General features: G+C 40.6%; 2 protein-coding genes across 6 annotated transcripts in view; one reads left to right on the top strand and one right to left on the bottom strand.

Moving 5' to 3' along the window:
* Positions 1–2,596: 2,596 nt before the first annotated feature.
* On the bottom strand, positions 2,597–7,832 carry LOC147151565 (uncharacterized). The gene is made up of 6 exons (XM_086017863.1): positions 7,658–7,832; positions 3,354–3,427; positions 3,236–3,280; positions 3,053–3,148; positions 2,864–2,959; positions 2,597–2,771 (listed from the first exon to the last, which is right to left on the bottom strand). Exons 1-6 carry the CDS (start codon positions 7,740–7,742, stop codon positions 2,679–2,681), a joined length of 489 nt encoding a protein of 162 aa, XP_085873989.1. The 5' UTR covers positions 7,743–7,832; the 3' UTR covers positions 2,597–2,678.
* Positions 7,731–17,331, top strand: part of atrx (ATRX chromatin remodeler) — a 35,588-nt gene continuing 25,987 nt past the window's right edge. For 3 of the 5 annotated variants that reach the window (XM_086017858.1, XM_086017859.1, XM_086017857.1), the window contains exons 1-9: positions 7,731–7,935; positions 10,814–10,875; positions 11,006–11,052; positions 11,140–11,249; positions 11,320–11,400; positions 14,044–14,153; positions 14,256–14,323; positions 14,415–16,354; positions 16,443–16,515. In XM_086017858.1, the coding sequence (XP_085873984.1) occupies positions 10,819–10,875; positions 11,006–11,052; positions 11,140–11,249; positions 11,320–11,400; positions 14,044–14,153; positions 14,256–14,323; positions 14,415–16,354; positions 16,443–16,515 (2,486 nt within the window). In that variant the 5' untranslated portion in view covers positions 7,731–7,935; positions 10,814–10,818. The remainder of the gene's footprint in view (positions 7,936–10,813; positions 10,876–11,005; positions 11,053–11,139; positions 11,250–11,319; positions 11,401–14,043; positions 14,154–14,255; positions 14,324–14,414; positions 16,355–16,442; positions 16,516–17,331) is intronic. The other 2 variants (XM_086017861.1, XM_086017860.1) reach the window with 2 other exon arrangements.

Below are 17,331 nucleotides of genomic sequence, written 5' to 3'. Positions count from 1 at the left end.
CATTGGCAGTCAATTAATTAGAGTTAAAGCTATTTTTTTTTAATTGCATTAATCTATTTTTTAATCGCTGATTTTACTGTTTCTGTATGATGATGAGATCCATTTTGATGCGTGGGACTTGTGCTTGAGTTGTTGGGGGTGTAAAAAACAATGAATGTCACACCCTGAAGTGGACACTGATTGGCTGTTATTAGCCCCTTTCACACCGCAGGAACAAATTCGTGAACTTCCGTATTTACCCTGGTAGTTTGCGTCATGCTCGTGTTCACTCACAAAAAAGGTTTCCGGGCTGGACAGTTCCACCAGGAAGTATATGAATCCGACTCAGCTGTTTTCTGAAGCTGAGCCATGATAGGTCGTTACCTGAACCCTGAGCAACTATGATGTCCTTTTCAGTTGACAGCAAGTGACAAAATGTCCGCCGCCTGAGATGGCTAAAAACAGATGGATTTTGCTGCTTAACTAATATTATACAAATATGATATTAATCAGAATGCCGTGTTTAGACTAGTGGAGGTGCATAGAACATATTGTAAAGAACATTTCGGGTTGACGTCTCCTTTTAGGAGAGTAAAAGGAGCTCCGTTTTTTTTTTTTTTTTTTTTTTGTGGGGGAGAGGGCGGGGCAGATATTTTTTTTTTATTTACACTATTTTCAAGGCAACTATGTTTCATTTGCATTTAAAGAGAAGACCATGCGTCAGAATTAAATGTTCATCAACATGTATTAGTGATGGGATACTCATGGTATGACAAAAGGTTTCGGGGGTACACAAAAAACGTGTACCCAACAGAGATGCGTAACTCCATTCCCAGTGGATCAAAAGTATTTGGACAAAGGTTCATTGGCCAACTATGATCCAGTCCAAATATGAAATCCTATGAGATTAGAATCTATTATGGAGTGACTTTGGGTGGGTGAAAAAAAAAAAAGATAGAAGCATAAACCTTTGAGGTGGCCATTTAATAAAATACATGCACAGTTAGGCTCATCATCCAAGTTGTACCACAGCATGTGTCAAAAAAACCCTTTTGAAATGATGTCTTAAAAAAAAATCAACCTTGTTTTTTTTTTTTTTATCAGATCATAACAAATTTCCTAATATCTGTCTGGGAGATTTCAAGTGAATTTTTGCAACCTGCATCTGTGCTCAGATGATTTTCTTTGTAAGATAAGGCTTCCATCTTTCCACCCTACACCATAGCCCAGACATATAAAGAATGTGGGAGATTATTGTCACATGTACTTGCCCGAAAGACCTTCAGCTTGTTGGAAGCCGCCCTACCTAGTTTTCTTCTCATCTTTTCATGAATTTTGGAGAGGCTCTTGGTCCACTCGATCATGACAGTCTTCACTGAATTCTATGGTATATTTGATGTTTTGGAAATTATTTTGGATTCTGGTCCTGACATACCTTTGAGCAATTTGATCTCTCTGGTGCTGCGAAAGCTCTCTGTAAGATGTGACTCCCAACATGTCAACAAACGCCTACTTGAACATCTGAACTTTATTTACGGCACTTGAAATGGTGACAGATGAGCGCTGACTCCCATTTAGCATGAGTTTCAATGTGATTGGTTGTTTCTGAACACAGCATCATCCCTAGTTATAGGGTGTGCACACTTCTGCAACCATATCAGTTTTTTAAAATTATCTTTACAGGTCATAGGTCATTAATGGTGAAGAAGTGGAAATGTTTTGAAATTATATATGTTGGTCTGATTTCTTTACAGGGGAAATCAACCCAAACATATTTTTTTCAAGAATATGTTGCCCACTAGTTGGCCCCAGCAGGCTCAGCTTCAGAAAACAGGTCAGCCGTTACCTGAGCCCTGAGCAGTTGTGATGTCATTTTCAGTCAACAGAAGTGACAAAATGGCCGCCCCCACAGAGATGGCTAAAAAAGGGTGGATTAACTCTTATTCCTCAAACGCAATATTTATCAGAATGCCTTGTTTCAAATAGTGGGCCTGCATAGAACATATTCTTGCAAAAATATGTTTGTGTTGACTTCCACTTTAAATTAAAAAAAAAAAAAAAAAAAAAAGATTATAAAAGTTGGCTAAAAAAGGGATAAAACAGCAATTTTTTAAAATATCAAACAATCTTATTTTTTAATGTTGTTCTGGATGAAACAGTTTTTGTGCAAGAAAAAATGAAAAGAAAAGAGGGTTAAACTGACCCAATTGTTTTTAGAGTGTGTAGAGACTTTATATCCGCTGTGTTTGCCCGTGTAATGGACTGGCGACTAGTGCAGAGCCTCTTGGCCAAAATCAGCTGGGATAGCTTACAGCTGGGTGCAGATCCGTGACCCCAATGCGCAGAAGCGCTATAGAAAGTGGATGCATATATCCTTTTGCTTCAACCAAATACTTTAGATCTTATTAAGATGGAGGCGCTTTACATGAAATAATGAATCTCTTTCCTACAGTATATTTGATAAATGATAAAAGTTAAAAATGTACACTTCAGCCATATTGATTGCTTTATTTCAAATCCATTGTATGTAGTCAAATACTTCTTGACAATGCCATTACTTTCAGGAATTACTTAACATTTTGGGATAAATAAATATGAACACTTCAATAATGTGCAAAAATAAATACCAGCATTTATAATATGATACAATAATCTATAAGTTATTGTAATGAAAACATCAACAATCATCACTTTTATCATTACATCCGTTGCAGTGCACATTTTGCGATATCCGCCAACAATGCGCATAGAGGATATTTTGTGTTGCTCAGGTGACACTTCTCAACTCTCATCTGGAACACAACGCGTGGATGGGTTCATTAATAATCAAGTCTTGAAGAATGAAAGTTTTTATGAATGGCTATGTATATTAATAATGGAGTACCTTCTTATTGTACTGATGCAGGTTACGGGCAAGTATCTGTAGTTCTTTACCGGTTGTATTTTTCAAGGCTTCCTGAGCTTTGCAAAAGGAACTTTTCTGTAGAAAAGAAAGGCCACTGTTAATCATGTCAACTACACGTTCGCTTGACAAAACCTACACTGCTGTCATTTGAAAATGTCTCAAACCTACCGGACATGTGGTGGTGTTTGCCCATTGCATCATTGGACTGAGTGACTTTGAAAAACTATTTTTCAAGGTTTCCTCAGCTTCGCAAAAGAAACTTTTCTGTAAAGAAAGGCCACTGTTAATAACGTAAACTACACGATGTGACAAAGCCTACGTCGCTGTCATTTGAAAATGTGCCAAACCTACCAGACATCTTTTGGTGTTTGGCTTTTGCACCATTCTACGGTGCACCTGTCAAAAAGATCAACAATTTTTTTTTAAATACATTTTATATTATTGATCATTTTTGTTTGTATATACTTACTGGGAGAAGACATGCATCCTCTGCTGCTTCCTTGATAACCATCAGATCGATGTTTTCAGAAAGCACAAGAGATGCTGAAAAGAAGGCCACGAATAAGGATATTACATCCATGCTAAATGTCTTCATGATTTAGAAGGCAAGCTCAGGGTGATGCTGTCAAGGTGGAGCAAAACGCTGAATTTGCCCCACTTTCAAATGCCTGCATTTTATATCAACAACAAATGCAGTTGTTGCTGAGACATAAGAGGAAAGCACCACCATATAAGGACTTACGGTAGAGATGGGCCGCGTATGTGGCCCGCGCCCACACTTTGAGTGGCCCCTCCATAAATTGAATAAATAAATAGATAAATATTAGTGGTGTAACAATAACTGATTCATATTGGAAGATCGTATTTGATGATCGTTGCATCCTTGAATTGTGTCACACCCCATGTATCGAAATATGTATCGAGTCACCCTTAATGACAGACGTACCCCTGATATAAATCGGTTTCCCATTTCTATTGATTTGTTGTTTCTCTGAATTGAATTAACTTGGAGAGTTTATGGATCCATTTTAAAATCATTACATTACATTGCTGAATTGTATAGTACTTCATGTATCAAGAAATGTGTTGAAGCATTTTTACTGGTGGAAAGGTAACAATAGCACACTTGTGATTTAGGTCAACCACCAATGACTAAGCATGGCCTATATGAAGATTGTCCTCCACGGGAATCTAAAAGTAAACTTCATGTCTCCGGTACCTATGACAAAATGTGGCAAATAATGTGAATTTTTTTGTTTCTGACGGAAAGTGGGGGGGGGGGGTCTTTACAGATGATGGATGGATGGATTCCTATTTTTTCATATTTTTCAACTGGCGCATACCTGTTGCCATAATCTCCACTGAATTTAAGACATTCAAATTACATTTTAAAAATCCACAGCATAGCTCTCATCAGGCTTGAATTGGGCTTGCAGCACATTGGGAAAATGACAGACTTCCTTTTAATCAATTAGCCACATTGGAATTTAAAGAAAACCTGTCCCGTAATTGAAGTGCTGACTATCATTTCTTTGCCATCAAAAAGTCGATTTGCTTTCTCGGAACGAGAGGTCTTATCCATCTGCACTGTGTAGCACAGCACAGCTCATAATTCATCTTATTACAGTATTGTCAGCAGTCACATCATTAATGAACAATAATTAAAACAGCCTCCACCAGGGTTATAGTAGTTTGGGATTTTTCATTATAGTTCGTTTGTATGTATTTTTAAGTTCAGTTTTAATTCGTTTTTAGAGCTGTTTTTTCCTTGTTAATTTTAGTGTTAGTTGAATTTTTTTTTGCAATATATGGAGTAATTGAGGGGCCAAGATAAAAGAAAAAGGTAAAAATAAAGTAGTTTGGCTTTCCTTCTACTGTAAGGACATACAGCAATACCGAAAAAACAACAACATTCTTTTAAAATTAACCCCGAAAGATCATGTATGATTTTAATTGGGGAAAAAAGGAAAATGAAGATTTTCACTATAATTATAGATCATTTTACTTAGTTTCATAAACATATGCTGTAGTGGTAGTAATTTCTCGTTTTTTTACAAAAGTATTTCCTTTTTATTTTAGTTTGTCAACAAAAATGTTTTTCAATTTAATTTTAGTCTTTTGTTAGTTAACTATAATAACCTCTGCCTCTATATGATGTGGTATACCTTGGATCATGAGCTGTTCCTCTCTCCCACTGATACAAGTTGACTTTGGATTAAAAAATAACATAAAAATAAAAAATAAAAACTCTAAATGTGCAAATAGTTATGGACGCAACTCTACACATCATTTGCAACATACCATGTCTTGTTTAAGGACTTAATTGCAGCAACATCCGGCTTAGGGCTATGCTTGCTGACCCCCTTCTCACACCAGATAAGAAGACTGTGAGCCAGCGTTAATCGAGCTCACACCAAAAAACGTCTTCCGTAGGAAGGCCACAAGAAGGTTTTGAGAAATTGAAATTTCCCCATGCATGAAGGAGGGGAAAATGACACACTTTGGTATTAATAGACACAGACCCATTTACACAGATCTCATCGAGTGGATTGCATCATCACATATTTTGCATTTTATGCAAAATCGGTAATCGTTTACATTGTCATAATTTGCAGATCGATCAATGACGTCATTGATTGGATCCGCAAAATAAGACATTACAGAAAACACAATCTCTCTCACTCAGGAACATTCTGTGCTGCATGCCGTCATTAATAAGCCAAGAGTTCTCAGTATATACAGTTGGATTTTTTTATACCAATTTCCCCTCCGATATTTTTAAATAATTAGTTTTTTTTTTCCGGATATGGAGCGGGGACGGGTCCCTGGCAGGTTCCCCTCCACCCCCTTTTTCTGTGTATTAAATGTTCATTAGCATTTTCGGGAGATTTTTTTTTTGTTATTATTTTTCCCCATGCATTTCAGTGGGCATCAGATATGTGCAAATTTAGTCTATTTTGGCTTCACCACAATATTACATTTTTTTTAATGTAGAAATTGGATGGGATTTTTTAATTAGTCTGTGTAATGCTGTAAGTTTTACTTTTTGAATTGAACTTGTGAAATAACTGGATTTTTCTATTATATTAATTACTTTTTTAGATGCACTGTATTGTGAAACGACTCTGAACAATTAAACATAAAAACTGAGCATACAAGGGTTCCTTGAGGGCGCCTATCCTGCATGTTTCCATCCCCGCTGAGACACACCTAATTCAAATGATCAGCTCATCAGAACGCTGATAACGATCCGTTCATTTGAATCGGGTGTGTTGCAGCAATTGTGCAATTCATTTAGTTTCACAAGATTCCCATCAGTACCAATATTTTCCTTAAAACGACTAATATTATTGCAAATTTAGTAGCAACTGTCGTCTCCTGTTTTAATCATAAAATCTTCGTGCGGTATGCCTATTTCAAAGCCTGGCGCCATACTTAGCTTCACGTATGTGCGATGCAACAGAATTTACATCATCATCATCATCATCATCATCTTCCAAACCGCTTATCCTATACAGGGTCGTGGGGAGTTGCTGGAGCCTATCCCAGCCGTCAATGGGCGAAGGCAGACTACACCCCGAACTGGTCGCCAGCCAGTCGCAGGGCACACATAAACACTGTCACTGAGCGGGAATCGATCCCACGCTGCCCGCACACAACTCAGGCGTGTGTACCACTACACTATCAGGGACTCAGAATTTACTATTTCTAAAATAATTTTGGACACAAAGTAAATAAATTGATTATTCACCTGTTCAAATTACTGATGCTATATTTTGTTTAATTAATGTTTGATTAATATAGGGTCTACCTCCCAAGCTATGCCGGAATGGGTAGAACATAAAAAATCGCCCAAAATCCCTGCGGACCCTGGTTGAAAATATGGAATTATACTGCCCTCTGGTGGCCAAGACGTGCACTCTCTTAACCCAACATGATTTGTAAAGCACACAAAAAAAAATTAATTAAAAAAAACCCACACACACAAAAAGCTGTAACAAAGTTTATGTGAAAATAAAATAACAGTTTAATTCTTTATATTCTGTTTAATTGTGTTATTATTATAGGTTATTATAAAGTACAATAATAAATTGCCTTCACTTTTTTCTGTTTTCTATTTTTTTAAATAAAATATTCAATTGGAGTAATTTAATTTAATTTGTTTCAGTTTTATAGATTATCCCCCCTGTTTTCTGTACAATTTCTTGTCTGTTTTTCATTCAATTTTAAGAAAAATGTTTTTCTGAGTACTTGTCCCCCCATTGTTTCGAAGTTCCCCCCCTTAATTATTAAGACACTTTGAACTCCCGCAAATGTAGACCAAAACAAAAATGTTTTTCCCAAGTGAATGCAACGCGATTCTGTATATCAATTCTTCTTCTTCTTCTTCTTATTATTATTAATCATATTATTAATTAGCAGTAGTATATTATATTATATTATATTATTAATAATAATAATACATATTATATTATTATTATTATTGTTGGAGCAATAATTAAAACTGCCTCCACCGGGGTTGTAGTAGTAAAATTAAGTAGTAAAATAATAATAAAATTATTATTATTATTTCTTTTATTATTATAAGTGTTAGAAAAAGTGGCTTATAACCTTAAAAGAATAACCTTATCAAGGAATGACCTGGACCGTTTCCACTGTGGCATACAAGTTTGTCCCAGAGCTTCACAGGAGACAAGTCGCGCGCACTGCACATTCATGCAGTCAGTTGAAATGTCTGCCTGCGTGTGTCTCCAGCTTGCATGGTGCGCCCACCTCGCTGTGGACCACTGAGAGGGGCTGGGCATCCGAAGCCGTCAGCCAATGGGAGCCCTCGCAGGATTTGGGCTCCATGCGCCATTTTAGCGCGTCCACGGCCATCCGGCAAGATGGTCTCCGCGCTTTGTCTCAACTGACTGGAGTTGTGACGCTTATTCGGGGACTTGTATCGCCTTCCTCCCGCCAAACATCGCCACTTTAGGTCCATCTGACCTGTCCTCGACGAGAACAAAACCCGTCTTCGTGTATCGAGAAATGACGACCGCGACCAGTAGGTAGGAGAGGCTCCTTTTCGTGTGTTTACACAAGCGTGCTGTACATTGATTAGGCTGGAGTGAGCTATTGCTTTGCTAGCGGTACGCCGAGCCATTAGTGCTTGTTGGGATTTAGCACGCTAGGCTAACTAGCCTCTATTGACCGGCAATGATCAACTTATTACAATTGCAAGTTCCATTCTTCTCGTGCGTGTCTCAGAATGGTCGCCGGGTTTCGTCGCAATATTCTAAACTGACTTTGTAAAGTGGACGCGGTCTGTTTAGCGTAAAAAATGGTTAAATGTAGTAGCTGCTAGGTAACCAGCAGTGCCAGCCAGCCATTAGCACTCCGGTTCCGGAGTATTGTCAGTGGGAAGCAAGGCCCCGAGCATTGCATTTTTCGGTGCATGCCCATGCATTGGGGCTGGCATGCACCACTGGGAGGGGGGAGGGAAGTGCAAGGTTGCCAGGGCAACATGGGGATGGAGGGTAAAAAGAACCAGCTCTGCTTGCACGGCGGTGGCGGTGGTTACTGCTGCTGTAAATGCGAGCTGGTATGAGTGTCGCTGACAAGAGTTGGTGTGTTTTGTAAACATGTCAAGGCGGAAATGAGAAGAAAGGAGCACATGCAGGGACCTTCACTCTCGGACTGGACAGTCGAATTCAGATCGACATCGTTATGTAGTGAAATGCAGTTTTCAAATTGCAATGGCTGCAAATTGGGAGTGGAACAAAATCTGTCCTACTTTGTTCGTTCGGTAGACTGCATCTAAATGATGGCATTTCGCTGTTCAAAATTGAGACAGTGCTATAAAATGTTATTAGTTATAGTATTTAAATTATACGCGCCTGTGCGACCAATCCTATTTGCAGATTAAAAAAAGAAATTGTTGCTGACAAACTTCTGCCCATTTATCAGTAAAAGAGTGAAAATTAGTAGAGCGAATATTTACTTCACAAGTGGACATTCAGTGTGCACCCCGACATGTTCTACTTGTACGACATGTTCTACTTGCACTAAGGAGGCTGTGTGAGGGAGGCAGACCTTTTTCAAGGTTTTTAAACCTGTTCGCTCAAGCAAGAACTACTACTTGGTGTCATACATATGATATACATGCAATTATTATGCTCATTGTACAGAAATGTAAGGTCATATGTAAATTGTTTTTCATATTTTTGCCTCAAATGAAGACTGAGGGCTGAGTGATATGGTATACAATTCATATCATGGTATAAATTCAATCCCTTAGCGAGAATTTAGCTAATTTCTCATTTGGGGAAAAATGAACAACCTCAATGACTATTTGTATTACCAACGAACAGTCGAGACCTTGAAGTTGTGTAAGACCCTGTATCTATGGTGTCTTCATACCTCAGAAGCACTTGACTGTAAATATTAATGTAATATGTTATGAAAGCCCCAAATATAAAATTGTACACATGGTATCATAACTGCATGTCTGATGTTTCTAACAAACAAATCCCATGTCAAAATTGGTAAAGAATTCAACAAGTTATGGTTGGTTGATTAATTCGAGCCAAACAAGGCAAGGGATTCCTGCTGGTTCAAGATATGCAAAGGTCCCTTTAGTAGCTATTTCCAGTAGGGATGTCTTGATATCCAAATATCATGATATTGTGGAGAGGTTGGTGCTATATAAAAAGCCCACAATATTGTTTTTTGTTGTTATTGTTTTATTTAAAGAGGGAGCTCGTATAAGAAATTAAAAAAAAACATCACAATATTCAGTTTTTTTACAAAATGACAGCATTCACAAAAAATATGCTTGGCCAGTCATACGCTCCTATTGGCTTAGCTCAGCAGTGCAAAGTATCATGGTCTATGTAGTTCACAATGCTGTCTTCGACTGAAGCGGACCAACAGATGTTGAAAAATATTTCCTGGTATGACTGATATATGGGAGCTTTTATTTGTTACAACATTACATTACAACATTTACATTTTACAACAGTTTTGTTCATGGGAGTAATAATCTATTTAACTTCTGTTTGATTTGGTTGTGTGGGTGTGTGTATGGTTTCTGTAGAACATGAAATACAAATAAAATAAACATGAGCATCTGCGTGGAAACGTCTACACAAAAAATTAAACTGCACTAATAAACAAACCACCAGAGGGTACTGGAACTGCACAAATGGAAAACAGCTAGGGCATTAAAACAAGATTTGCTGCTATTATCGTAACATGACTACAACGATATCGATATCAATATTCCTACTTTAGTATGGGGAAGACAACAACGGAACAGTCAAAAGCTACTTTCTTCACAGTTGGAGAGCTGCAGTACCGATGTTTTGCCTCAAGTAAAAATTCTGAATGAAATCCTTGGTGAAGCAGAAACTGAATCTCCGTCAATTTCCCCGGAAAAGGACTTCAATCTGAATGCTGCGTTCTTAAATCGAGGTGAAATGCCTGTGATACTTCATTCTCTCCAGTCCTCAAGTGAACACATGAAAGACCAGCAGATGTTGGAATTTGCAAGGCTAAAGCAACAACTCAAATCAGTCTAAGACACCACTCTTGCATCCCCAGAGAAGGACGAAGCAGGACAAAATCCAGATTTGCTGAGCTTTCGAAGTATGGTTGAGGAGTTCACTGTTAAATTCAGTAATTCAAATTCATTCCTGGAGCGTGTTCGGATTTTGACTCTGTCAAATGCAAAACGACTAACTACCTTGTAAAAAAAAAAAAACGTGCTGTGAAGAAAGACATTTTGACATTGTAGGTGTAAGTAAAAACAAACATGGAAAAGCATTCTTGCAATTTTCAGTTTTGAAAAAGGCATCATTCTAACACCTGCAACATTTCCCTGAAATATATAAGATGTCAAATAACATTTAAAAACCCTACCATTAAAGACATTATCTGTTTCTTCAGGTAAAATGAGTCTGCCTATTCCCGAATCCAGTCAAGACCAAATGGCAGAAAATACAGAGGAGGTAGGTCTTCTTCCATTGTGCTCTTTTGGTTGTCTACTAGAGTTTGGTAGCATATTTGCTTACTGACTACAATTGTGCAACATTGTCCAGTTGAATCTAACCTTTTTTTCTTGACCTTTTATGTTTGCAGCCTTGTAGCTCCACAGAAACAACTCTCTCTTCTTCCCGTAACAAGAGGTGAGCAACACTTTGAATACCTTCCGATCGCAACAGTGTTCTCATACTGCTTACACACTCTTAATATTTTGTGCTCCCACATTATAGGAAGTCCACTAGTGTAGCTAAAGTTACTGGAGAGAATGACTCTGGAAAATCAGATGACAGTGACAATGAAGGGGGCACTTCTGACAGTAATGCAGGCAGCACATCCAGAGGTATGAACGTGTGTTTTTTTTCGTTCTCGCAATTAAGATGAAACTGATCTTGTTCTATTTGTGATCCAAGGCACTTTAGTGTTGCAGCCTACAGGGAGTGAAAATAAAGGCACTGTGAAGTTCAGAGTGGATTACAAACAGAAAACTTCAGGTAATCATTTGGAATTGAAGTGTGTTTTTTTTTTATATGCACAGTCTAAACATATGGTGGAAACTGTTAAGTTTTGTATTTTTGCGTTCTGCATCCAGCATTGCTCTCTGCTGTTGCTTTGTATTTTTGTTAAAGCGGAAGTCAATCCAAACATATTTTTTTCAAGAGTATGTTCCCAGCAGGCCCACTAGTTGAAACATGGCATTCTGATTAATTTAGCATTTGTGGAATATGAGTTAAGCGAGTGGATTAACACTTATTCCACAAACGCAGTATTTATCAGAATGCCCTGTTTCAACTCGTGGGCTTGGATAGAACATATTCTTCAAAAAAATGTTTGCATTGACTTCCCCTTTAAGGCTGGGGAAAAAATAGAATTTTGCGATGTATCGCAATACTTTTTGTGCCGATACCAAGTATCGATGCGTTGAATGAAGTATCGATACTTTCGATACCTTATGCATTGCCCTGTTTGTGTGTGTGTGTGGTCACTTGGGGGCAGTATGGGTCCTCTTATTGAGATACGTGTTGTTACATTGAGGAGTAGAAGAAGATCACGATCGGGTTTCACAGTTACAACTTGGTTTTTGGCAGCGTAGGAAGAGCATATGCCTGTGAGTATTGTTTGCCACCACCCGTTCCTGCTCCAGCAGTACACGCCCTGCGGCCGCCAACCCTTCCTGCTCCAGCAGCGCATGACCTGCGGCATCCAAAGTCCTTGTTCCGGTGGTGCATGACCTGCGACTGCCACCAAGCCCTGCGGCCGCTACATGATCCCGCTCCGCAAGCCCTGCAGCAGCCATCCGACCCTGCTCCGGCAGCACAGGACTTGCAACCGCCCTCTCCTGAAGCAAGTCTCCTCTAGCCCCCTCACCCCTCCTTTTGACTGGCCCCGTGGAACGTTCCTGTTTCTCAAGATCTCTCATCCTCAACCTTTCCCTCCTCCGGGACTTCTACCAGGAGTTACCTCACAGGCCGGGTAGGGCACCGGGTGGTGCCCGTTGAGGGAAGAGTTACTGTTGTGACTGCGTTTTGGGTTGGGTCATTGTTGTTGCGAAGGTGGTTGGCGGAGCTGACAAATTTTAAAAAACGACTGGACTAAGCATGGCCGGAAGTCGATTTTAGTCCGGCCCACTAATTGGCCCTCATGTGTGTGACGTGCTCGCGAGGCGGCCAAATTTCATCTCAGCCTACTCGGTGAAAGGCTTGTTTTCAGGCTTCTTTCTACTTTTGCGTCGGCGCGAGCGACAACTAGTTTGGCAGCGGCGTGGGTGTTATGTCACGTACGCGTGTGTAAAGAAGCTCCTGACCTACGTTCCCCCTTCCAGATCATTTTCGCAATACAATTAGATGCATCTTCTAGTCATCTCGGTCCCTTTATGGTTGCAGCAGGCACGATATTGTTGTCGCTGTCTTTTTGAAGCGACGCCACCCGACTTGGAACGTAGCTGTTTCAAAACAACTTGTGTCCACGAGTATAGTCAAGCTGCGTGCAGCACTCAAGGATGACGCTGGCACATCAAGGTGGAGTTCATGGACTTCGTCTGGCGTCTTCCCTACTTCCGAGAATACGCCGTAGCAAATCTGCTGTGTAGTGGTTTGCTGGTATGTCTTTATTTTGAAGGCCTGGAAGTGTGAAGGACTGGAAGTGTAGAAAATAAAGACATTTTTTTATGAATAAGGGCGGGGGATCGCGGCCGGAACGGTGCCCAGGTCAAGTGTGGAGGCCGGACCGGCAAAAAAGGGTCAAGTGCCCAGCTCTGATATTTTGTCATATGGGATTGGCCTGTTATTTCTATAGTATTTAAGATAGAGTTGCTCAGTGACACGTTGTCGGAATGTCAAGCTTCCTTCCATGCCTCCTGAATCCAGACCTGTTGATATTTTGTATTTTTGTATACAGGAAGTCCTCGAATTACGACGTACGCAACCTACGACGTTTCGACTTTACGGCGCCCGTGCCTCCTCCGCCATTTTGCCCCCAGCACCATAGTGACTACGTTTACATGCAGTCAATATTCGAGTTAAGGTCAAAATTCCGATTTCTGAAACATTCTGAGTAACCCGTTTACATGATTGAGCGGAGTTACTCCGGCATTTGAATAACCTATCGCGTACGGCGACGCACGGCATCATGACTCAAAGAATGTCATTTCCACTTGTTATTTTCAACTGTCAATGAAACACTTGATATTCAAGTCACTCACTGCAGGAATGAAGCAGCCAGTTTCCTCCTCGGTCCAAAAGTGTGATTTTGTGCTGCGTCTCTCAGCATGTTTACCTCTGCTTGCGTATTTGAGGTGGGTTGCGCGCCAAACAATGCACTTCTGCATACAAGCACTTCCTGTACTACAAAGACCTGCATTCCTTGCGGTTGAGCATGCGCAGAGTGTCTCGATCGTGTATTTGCGCGCCAGAAGTATATTTGCCTTTTTGCCCTCCTCTCCTTCTCCGTTCACCTCTCAGCAGTAATGCTAAGAACAGCATCTTATGCTTTTTATTTTAATGTATTTTCGTTTTTTATACAATGTATTTTGAGGTAAATTTCGACTTTAAATCTACTGTGTAGGTTGATTTTGTTGTTGTTGTTTTTTTTTTTGAATGTTTCAAACAAAAAAGCAAATAACAGTGTTTTGCCCACAGATGACACCCTGCAAAGGAAGATGAACTGCACAGCCTGTGGAAAGCAAGTTAACCAGTTCCAGCGAAACTCGGTGTTCCAGCACCCTGCTCTTAAAGTGCTTATTTGCAAGGTAAATAAATGTTTTTCACGTAGTTGTATAAATACCTTTTTGCTACCATTTCAATCAGGCTCTGATGCGCCAATCTTGTCTATGATCTCGTCTTTCCTCTAGTCATGTTACAAGTATTACACAAGTGATGACATCAGTAGAGACTCCGATGGAATGGACGAGCAGTGCAGGTGAGACGTATCAATGTAACTGAGCCATTTAGTGTAGTTGTAGTTCCAGTACTAGAGTAAATCAACAATTATCTAATTGGATATTTTCCAGATGGTGTGCTGAAGGGGGGAAACTCATTTGCTGTGACTACTGCAACAACGCCTTCTGCAAGAAGTGCATCCTTCGTAACCTGGGCAGAAGGGAGTTATCAGCCATTACTGATGAGAACTCCAAGTGGCACTGCTATGTGTGCAGGGCCGAACCCCTCCAGGAATTGATCTCCAACTGTAACGGCATCATGGCAAAGATTGACAAAGAGAAAAACAAGCAGCGCAAATCCAGCAAAGGTGAGGAACGCAAGAGCAAGACATGTAAAAGCAGTGAAGTCAAAGAGCACAAAACAGTTGTAAACGGGAAGGAACACGCTGACGGCTCAGGGACCATAACATTCTCTTACAAAAAACTGCCGATACCCAAAGAACTCTTAAAGAAAGCAAAAAAGTTGGTTGAAACCACAACTGGTTTGAACAATACATTCATCCAGTTTGTGCAGCAGGCTGCTGAAGAGCACGATGACAAGTCTGTCAGGTACAGGCATTTGAAAGCATTCAAGGCGGTGCTTTCTGATTTGAAAAAAGCCCACACCGCTTTGGAGGAGGCCTTGGAGCCAGAGTTGCGAAGTATGGAACTACAGAATGGCGACAAAGGGCAACAGCAAGTCCAAAAAAGCAGGAATGCGGTGCACCCTGTTGTGATTAACAAGGATGATGAGGTGGAGCAGGCGGCCGAAACTGAGGACTCTGATTCGGGGCAAGATCTGCATGAAGCGCACGATGAGGAGCCAGCGGTGGAGCACAGTAAGCCTCAAGAGGCGCATGCCGACCAGCATGATGCAAAGCACCCTGTTGAGCCGGAGGAGGAGCAAGCCGAGACTCGGAACCTGGAAAAGGAACCAGTTGGTAAAGGCAACCAAACAGAAGAGTTAACCAAAAATGTAGTTAAAACAGAAGCGTGTGATGGTGAGCTGCTGTCACCTGGCGAAATATCACTTGATCATGACATTATGTCTGTTCCTCCTTCAGTTCCCGAGGAGCTTTTTCAGATGGTGGAAAGTCTCGCAGATCCCCACATGTTGGGTCAGACTGCTCCGACTTCGGCCGCAGACATGGATGCAAAACAGAACGGACGCCCCCAACAGAAAGTGAAGAACCTCATTGTGAAACTGACTCCGGTGCCGGTTGTGAGGACAAGAAGGTCAAAGTCCTCCAGGTCCAAAAACAAAGACCAAAATGAGGAAAATGGTGGTTCTGATACAGGAGATGAACCAGCCAGCCCCCGACCCAATCGGCACTCCAGTAGAGTGAAGACCACTCCCCTGAGGAAGCAAGCCGATAAGAAGAGTCTTGAGGACTCCTCCGAATCAGAGCCCGAGTCAGAGAAGGAAAAGAGTGACAAGTCTGAGTCCTCCAAGAAATCGAGTAAGACTAAGAAAAAAGATAATAAGCAGAGTAAAACTTCCTTGTCAGAGAAAGATACAGGAGACTCAGACTCAGATACTGTTCCTGACATATTGCTGGAAAAGGTGGCAGAGTGCAACAGTAGCGACGAGGAGAAAGATATCCCGAGTCCCAAAAAACGCTTATTTAAAGAGAAACCCTCAGCAGATACAGAAAAAAAATCCAGGCGCAAGAGGAAGTCAAAAGACTCAGAGTCAGATATGGAAAGTAAAGGCAAGAAGGCATCAAAGAAGAAGAAACAAAATGTTTCTGACTCTTCCGACTCTGATCAAGAAAAAACGAGAACGGCAAAGAGACGCTCGAGCCGCGTGACAAAACAAGATAAAGTCAAGGAGGAAGACAAACCCGAAAAGAAAGTAGTGGCTGTGAAAAGATCTTATGAGAAGAAGCTCAAAGGAAGGAGCTCAACAGCGGTCTCCAAGTTGGAGTCGTCCTCCAGTGAGGATGAGGAAGAGCAGCAGGCTGACGGGGGTTCTGGAGACGACAGTGACCGGCAGACGTTCAACCCTCTGATGGAAGACGGTGTGCTGGGAGGTAAGTGCGCTTCGCAGCGTTTTCAACAAAACAAATTCACAAATGAATTACTCGCTTGTTCTTGACTGGATGGTACATTGTTGTTAAGCTGATGAAATGCCTGTCGTAGAAGAAGCCCCTCAAATGCGCGACGGCGATGACGACGACGATCCCGAGAACAGGTGCCAGCATCATACGCACTATGCTACATGACACACTCACAATAAAGGACAACAATATTCCACTAGTGTTGTCCCCCAAACGTTAAATTCATTTCATACATAGTCTTCAGGCAAGCTGTATTTGGAAACTGAAATGAAAAATATTTGCCACGAGACTGTGTAAAAGTTGCATATTCCTAATTACATTGCAGTAAGAAAAGATTTATTTTTCCCTCTTCCTCAAACCCCCAAAATTGCAAATGCACAGGTGCCAGACCACAAGTATGCGGGGTCGACTATACTGTGTATCATAACTGCTGTGATTCGATCATAGGCACGAGGGATTTATACAACAATTCTACAATTGACATTTTATTAGTTAACAGTAATAAGCGACAGAAAAATAATGATTTGTTTATGTAATCAGTTATTCGGCTCTGCCCACACAAGTACCAGCACATCGTGACGATAGTCGCCAGAGTTGGCTGTTGATGCCAGAATACTAACAACCGAAAGCATCAACATTGACAAAAAATAAATAAATAAAAAATCAAATAAAGTAAGCTTGATTTACTTTTTCACTTTCACAGAGCGAGGCGGATGGTTAGTCCACTTTTCGTCAAGTGGCTGCACGGTATTACGCCATTTAGTGGGTGCTCCACGATGAGCTGAAGTTAACCATAGTAGTCCACAAATGCACTGTCACTCACTGTCCCATTTCTGCAATTTTTGCACACTTGTAACCTGCGCTCTTGAACATACAGTAACATGCACTTCTACTAAGTGTACACTTCATCGAAGACCATAAGGTGTAGTGTGTGTATTGGGATAGGGCAA

Source organism: Filicampus tigris, chromosome 2 (genome assembly GCF_054856515.1).
Source record: "Filicampus tigris isolate MCC_2025a chromosome 2, RoL_Ftig_1.0, whole genome shotgun sequence".
In the NCBI taxonomy this organism is placed as follows: domain Eukaryota; kingdom Metazoa; phylum Chordata; class Actinopteri; order Syngnathiformes; family Syngnathidae; genus Filicampus; species Filicampus tigris.
The sequence above is the reverse complement of the archived record's forward strand: the minus strand, read 5'-3'. Positions and strand labels throughout refer to the sequence as shown.

Excerpts from the sequence above, each read along its gene's own strand:
- LOC147151565 (XM_086017863.1), bottom strand. The coding sequence starts at position 7,742 with ATGGCGCATGGAGCCCAAATCCTGCGAGGGCTCCCATTGGCTGACGGC. Across the intron at positions 2,960-3,052 it reads CAAACACCACCACATGTCCG|AAAAGTTCCTTTTGCAAAGC; the intron begins GTAGGTTTGAGA and ends TCTTTTCTACAG. Across the intron at positions 2,772-2,863 it reads TGCATCAGTACAATAAGAAG|ATGAGAGTTGAGAAGTGTCA; the intron begins GTACTCCATTAT and ends GTTGTGTTCCAG.